The 6,795-nt window shown below is 43.2% G+C and overlaps 1 protein-coding gene across 1 annotated transcript in view; it reads right to left on the reverse strand.

Moving 5' to 3' along the window:
* Window positions 1–6,560, reverse strand: part of LOC149401576 (uncharacterized) — a 28,916-nt gene extending 22,356 nt beyond the window's left edge. Inside the window, exons 1-4 of the mRNA XM_089610792.1 lie at window positions 6,258–6,560; window positions 6,095–6,187; window positions 5,921–6,022; window positions 5,457–5,846 (exon numbers count right to left, since the gene is read on the reverse strand). Coding sequence (XP_089466918.1) covers window positions 5,457–5,846; window positions 5,921–6,022; window positions 6,095–6,187; window positions 6,258–6,542 — 870 coding nt within the window. The 5' untranslated portion in view covers window positions 6,543–6,560. The remainder of the gene's footprint in view (window positions 1–5,456; window positions 5,847–5,920; window positions 6,023–6,094; window positions 6,188–6,257) is intronic.
* Window positions 6,561–6,795: the final 235 nt, after the last annotated feature.

The following is a 6,795-nucleotide window of genomic DNA, read 5'->3' on the forward strand; positions in this document are numbered from 1 at the left end:
AGTTCGGCAGCGTTTCGGTGCTCAAGAATGGATTTCCTGGGTCAAGGGAAGGACCCTTGTATTTATAGGCAGCCAAGGGGTGGTTTGAAGACCCCTTGGCCGAGTGAGCAAGGTTGGGCCGGCCTTGGAGGAGGGCCGGCCTTGGAGTGCCGGCCGTGGAGGGCCGGCCATGGAGGGAGGCCGGCCTTGGAGTGCCGGCCTTGGAGTGCCGGCCGAGGAGTGCCGGCCTTGGAGCGCCGGCCGAGGAGGGCCGGCCTTGGAGCGCCGGCCGAGGAGGGCCGGCCTTGGAGCGCCGGCCGAGGAGGGCCGGCCTTGGAGCGCCGGCCATGGAGGGCCGGCCATGGAGGGCCGGCCATGGAGGAAGGCCGGCCTTGGAGTGCCGGCCGAGGAGGGCCGGCCTTGGAGCGCCGGCCATGGAGGGCCGGCCATGGAGGGCCGGCCATGGAGGAAGGCCGGCCTTGGAGTGCCGGCCGGGGAGGGCCGGCCTTGGCGCACCGGCCGAGGAGGGTCGGCCTTGGAGCGCCGGCCGGGGAGGGCCGGCCTTGGAGCGCCGGCCGAGGAGGGCCGGCCTTGGCGCGCCGGCCGGGGAGGGCCGGCCTTGGAGCGCCGGCCGAGGAGGGCCGGCCTTGGAGAGCCGGCCTTGGCCAGCGCCGGCCTTGGGCCGGTCATACGCCGGGCGGCCGCCGGCCGGGAGCTGGCCGGACGGCACTTGGCCGGCCGGGAGCCGCTGTGCGGGCCTCGCACCGGTCGCGTGGATCTAAGCGATGCCTTAGTTCTCGTCGGTCCGAGACGGACCGACAACATTAGCCCCCCGAGTTTCCGGTCGAGCGTAGATCGAGTGGAAACTCAAAATCTACGCCTTTATACGGATGCGGGATGAACGCTCTCGGGTTCGTGTCATGAGGAATGGCCTTCGCGCGTCGCGAGGGACGGCCTTTGCGCGTCGCGAGGGACGGCCTTGCGATGGTCAAAGATTAGCATGTACATGTATTTAAAAATTCCAACAAATGGTATCAGAGCGATGGTCAAAGATTAGCATGTACATGTATTTAAAAATATGAGCTTGAAAATCGTTTTCGAAAGTTTACTAATTTTGTGACAAGTTAGAATTGTTATCTTAGATTTTTTTTTAATTTATTGCTCATGTCTTTAAATTAAAAATCATGTTGGTTTTCTATGAGTTTGGGATGATATTAAAACACATTAGAATCAGTTCTAAAAGTTTTTAATTTTTTATATTGAAAAACGTGTTTTAAAGGTTTGAGAAATTTCGAGTAAAATTTTGTGACTAGTTTTCTTGTCTTACTAGTTTCTTATTTTTACTTGAATCGTTTTATGCTTGTTGTTATTTCTTTTATGCCTTGTTATTACCTTGCTAATAAAACACAAATAAAAGCTTTAACAACCTTCATAAAACGTTCCGTTACGCTCGATTCTTTTTCGCACCTAAAAAGGATCAAGCTTTAATTATTTCTTTTTCTTCGAGCTGGAGTAAAACCCGCAGTAAATGTGGCATAACTCTCTGTTCAGAAATCTAAATTTAATGATTCTTGAATCAAATTAAATCTCTGTCTGTCCTCTGTCCAATGCCACTGGTTTCAGGTCAAAAGGACATCGGAGCCGCCAGTTGTGACGATTTTACTCCGAGGTGCGCGGCTGTTCCGAAACTCCAGTTTTTTAGAATTCCGGATTTTCAGCCCCACTACCATGAGTTATAGAACTCTAATGAGAAAAATTTCTTGAGAAAAAATGTTTTCCATAAGATTATAAACATGATGTGTAAGATTAAAATGTTTTAATTTTTGAAAGTTTAATTGAAATTGAATTTTTACAAAACTAGTTTGAATTTTGAAAAACCGTTTTCACTTTCAAACTTGAAAAATATTTTGTCATCCAAATCAAATAAGTTTTCAAAATGTTTTAAAAACTATATCTATATCACATATGTTCAAAATCTATATGCTCTTGAAAATTTGAGTGGGAGGTCCCTTTGTAGACAAGCCGAAAAATAAAAAGATGTGTAATCTCAAACTTTCAAGTGTTCGAGTGAGTTGAAGTTCACACTTCCCTCACGCACTTTCCCGAAATAGAAAATAGGAAAAAATCGAGTATGTACCTTGTGCCTTTATGTACTAATACTGCTCTGAACATGAATATCTAGGATTCTCTTCTAGTTGTCCGCTCTATCGCTCTCCTACTAGGAAATCTGTTTCCGAACTTATAAGAGTCGATGAACCAACTCCAAAAACTAAGTGGGAGGGTTATACTTGTTGTTTGTAACCCACGATCCCCAACACTATTGAAAGAAGCATTTAATGTGGGACTAAGAGCTGCTCTTGCGACCCTCACTTAAATGGGAGTACTCCAAGGCGTTTTTGCTTCGATCATTGCTCAATAAGCTACGTCCGATAGTGAGACGATGATGACAAGGCCTCCCCTTGGGGGATTGTTTTTCAAAGTTGACCTTTTGGACTAAGTGGTTGGTTGCACACTTAGGCTCAATCCCTAGTAATCCTCCCTTGAGGCTCTGCGAAAGGATGTGAGTGATCAAACCAATTTAAAAGGTGGCTAGTCAAAATTGGTGTATTGACATCTTGGCTAAGCATTAATGATGTGTCATTTACTTACAAATGGAGATGTTTTGCGGTCTTCTCTTGAGGGAGTTGTTGTCAATGGTGCCCACAAGAAGAGTAGTAGTGTCTATTTGTGTACATTTGATGTAATATAGTCTTACGAAGACTCTTGCTTGTAATTGCTTATTCATTAATAAAAAGTTGAAACGTTCATTCAATCTTCCTTGTCTGAAGCTTTATGATAAAACCCTAGTCTTTTAGTCCATAAACAAACCTAACAACTTACGAAGAGACAAATGTAGATTTGCATGAACAAACTCTTCGTAGTTTGTTTAAAACGATATATTCGCAATCTTAGGGTCAAAGGACTATTGACCTCAGTATGATTGTTAGAAGAATCTATGATGTCTGGTTATGAGGCATTGAGAGTTGGAGACTCTATAGTTCTTCTAGGTATCTTTCGAAGGTACTGAATTGACCAGTGCACTTCTAGAGACAAGATAAGAACAAACCATTTAACCTCTTATGTCTCGAAGTCACTATGTATGAATTGCATCATGCTTACCTTAATCCTGAAATGAGACATGCCATTTCACAGCTTACGTATTCTCATTTGAGAAAGTCAGAGTTCGGACTCACTATGTGATTCCGAACAGGGCCTATTGGTGAAGTACTAAGTTGTGAGAATGTCATGAGTAACTTTGTGAAGTTCTCATAGATATGGAATTCATGTACAAGATTGCTGAAATGCAATGTATGTCACCTCATGCTTTGTTCCTTGGAGTGTGAATAAATGAACTGGCCAGTGTCCAAATTGAGTCCTGACTCTTTTGGATGAAACAATGTGACTTGTTAGCTCCTCGTCAATATATTGTTTCTAACTTATTCACAAGCGACAAAGGAGTTGAGGAAATAACAGCTAGAAGGGTAAAATGGTAATTTAGTAAATCCCGACTAGCTGATGACATTCATGAAGGGTAAACATAGATAATATTCAGTGGATCCGCTCATCATAATTAGGTCGAATTCTTGAGTAGAAAATAAATTCATTTGAACCGAGAGATTTTCAGTGTCAACTCTTTAGTGGAGTCAGTTGGCATTAAGCTAAACTTGGAAAAGGTTTGTGAACTTTTGAGTCCAAGTGTTTAGCTCAAGCTTTGTTCATTTGGGTCCATGAGGTCACTATCATGAATCACATCGATAGGAATAGTTAAACTGGAAGCTAAGTCAAAACGAGAACGAAAATTGTCAAAAGGGTATTTTTGTCTTTTGAGACAAAGGATGAAATGAATGTCAATAAATTTTTTGACAAGTTCATTTGATGACTTAATGTCACTCGGCCATGACTTGATCATTGGGCCTCGTGAATTAATTTCATTTCATGAGAGTTTTATTGAAAATTCTTAATGGGCCTTTTTCATGTTCTCATGAATAAATGAAGAAGCTTCTAGAAGCTCCTTCTAGAGACATGTTGGGCGCCTACCCTATAGAGAAATAGGAGAGTTTATTTTGTGCATAAATGTATTTAGATACTTGCCAAAAGAAAAAGAGGAAACAAATTTGCATAAGGATGCATAAGGGAATCGGCCAAGGTGAGAGAAAAGGCAAACCATGAACAAAATTGGAAACAAATCAAGGCTTCTAGAAGCCCTTGTTTGGCCGAGTTTCTCAAGTGGGAAATAAGGGTTATTTTGCTCATGAATATGTGATATTCTATAAAAGAGGAAACTACCTTATTGAAGGTGAGACCTCTCCTATAAATAGGAGCCTCATTTCCTCACATTTCATTCATCCAAGTTTAAGAGATTTGAGAGACTCTCTCTCTAGAACTTGGCCGAACTCCTCTCTCTGTCTCTTTCTAGTTTATTTTCGATTTTTCTTGTTTTGGCAACTTGGTCCTCACTCGACCTAGTGTTTAGCTCTGCGACTTCAAGACTCGTTCTTAAGTCGTAGTGTTTAAAAGTGCCCACTCACTAATTCCTTTTCTCTCGAGTGATTTAGTGATAGAAACTTTCGTGCACTAGTACAATTGATAGCATCAGGTGCGACAAAAGTCGCACCTGAAAGCATACATGTCGCACCTGAAAGTATCATCAGGTGCGACTTTAGATGCGACAAAGTCGCATCTGAAAGTGCGCACCTGATGATATTAGGTGCGACTAGTCGCACATGAAAGTCATCACTATCAGGTGCGACATTTTAGGTGCGACAAGTCGCACCAAACGTCGCACCTAAATATCCCTCAAAATAAGAAATTAAAGCGTGAATTATAGTATCAGATGCGACTAGTCGCATCTGATACTTTCGCGGGAAGAGTATCAGATGCGACTAGTCGCATCTGATAGTAATTCCCCGCGAAATATTTGGCGGGTGTTAGTACAATCCGATGCGACTAGTCGCATCCGATACTCTTCCCGCGAAAGTATCAGATGCGACTAGTCGCATCCGATTGTCTGTAGTTATTTTTTTTAAAATGCTGATTCTATTAGAATCAGCCATTTAAATATATAAAAATTATAATTTAAAAAATTAATTAAATAATTTTTTTTGTTATATTAAATAAATAATTTGAATAATATTAATTAGAATAAGTATATAAATAATAATATTAAATTCATAAAATTTGATAATTTACATTCAATAAATTAAAAAAATTACAATTTATTCTTTTTGTTTCCCTTTTTCATTCGAAGTCTGCCAATTCTGGAATGCACGGCCTCCTCTTCCGCCAGATCTTGCTCGTGCGCCTTGGCGGCCTGATGCGCTGCCGCTCGAACGATGTCGCTGAAATTCTACCGAACCTGGCGTCTGATCAGCATTTGGCATGGAAGCGGATGGCGGCGTCTGAACATTCGGCATTGAAGCGGATGCCGGCGTCTGAACATTCGGCATTGAAGCTGATGGCGGCTTCGTGGCAGGGTGCATCATCGCGGGGGATGTCTGCATGGGAGACGGATGCTGCTGTGTGTAGGCAAAGAACTGTCGCTGAAACGCCTCCATCTGAGCTTGTTGTGCGGCCAACGCTGCTTGTAGCTCGCTAATCACTGGATCTGGAACGCGCGTCGATGAAGAACCTGAGGACGAGCTGTCGTCCTGAGCCTGAGCCAAGAGATACGAGGATCTCGGGATCGAGGGACCTATCCCGACATACCAATCTCGACGTTGCCCGAGAACAGTATCCATCGCAAACTGCTCCGCCTGGTCTATGTCAAACATTTGGCCTGACTCCGCTGCTTGTCGCTGCATATCCTCGACTTGAGTCATAATTCGCGCCTTCAAACATATGTTAAAAAAATTATTAAGATTATCGAAACTTGATTATTAAGTAATTAACACAAGTAACTTACAAATGCTTGTTGCGCCCAAGCTGTCGTCCAATTGCCTTGATCGTCTTGATGTTTTTTCTCCCACGTGTTTAACGCCGAGGCCAAAGTCCCATCTTCCCTACTCTGCAGTTCTTATGAAAATATGAGTAATGTATTTATTGCAAAAAAAAAATTACAAAATTAGAATAAACTTACGTTCAAATGTCGATGAGCCAAAAAAGAAATCGACCCTTGTGTGGACTTCGTTTTCTTGTTCTTGGAATTGTCTCTGTTGCGAGTAGACTTTTTCTGCACATATTAAATTGCGTTATAATTCGATTTCATAGAAGATAACATAATTTTTAGAATTATACATTACCTTCCAATCGTCAGTTGCGAACTCCTCTATCACCTTCTCCCAATCGTCTTTTTGATATCCTTTTGGGATTTCTTTCTTGGCGACATTCATTTGCCCACAACATTTTCCTAAGAAAGTCCCTGATAATCTAGACTTTTGGTTGCGCCTCATACGCTTTGCATCGCGAATGATAGTCTGGTCAATCTGATGACGATAGCAATCCGCCGGAAGCAGCTCATCGGTCTCATCATCCTTGTACACGAAAGTGTACTCGGAATGAAGTGCGCTCAGAATATTGCCCAACATCTGGGGCGTCACTTCGTTCCAATCACGAAGTGTGACCGGGATATGGACTTTCACCAAAGCGCCGACGCGGTTGTTGAATACTCCTACCTTTTTTATTGTTTTTCTTACGTCCTGGTAGAAAGTTTGGTTGATTGGGTCGTACCTAACAACTTTCGCACCGGGTACCCCATGCGCTGCTTTTGCCGAAGTAGACCCGGTTGTTGGTCCCCTTGTTTTCTTAGGACCTTGGGAACCCGGTGTCTCTAGCGGAGAC

The sequence above is a fragment of the Urtica dioica genome, chromosome 4 (genome assembly GCF_054948205.1).
Source record: "Urtica dioica subsp. dioica isolate 48M chromosome 4, U.dioica_male_clone48M_v1_H2, whole genome shotgun sequence".
Classification (NCBI taxonomy): domain Eukaryota; kingdom Viridiplantae; phylum Streptophyta; class Magnoliopsida; order Rosales; family Urticaceae; genus Urtica; species Urtica dioica.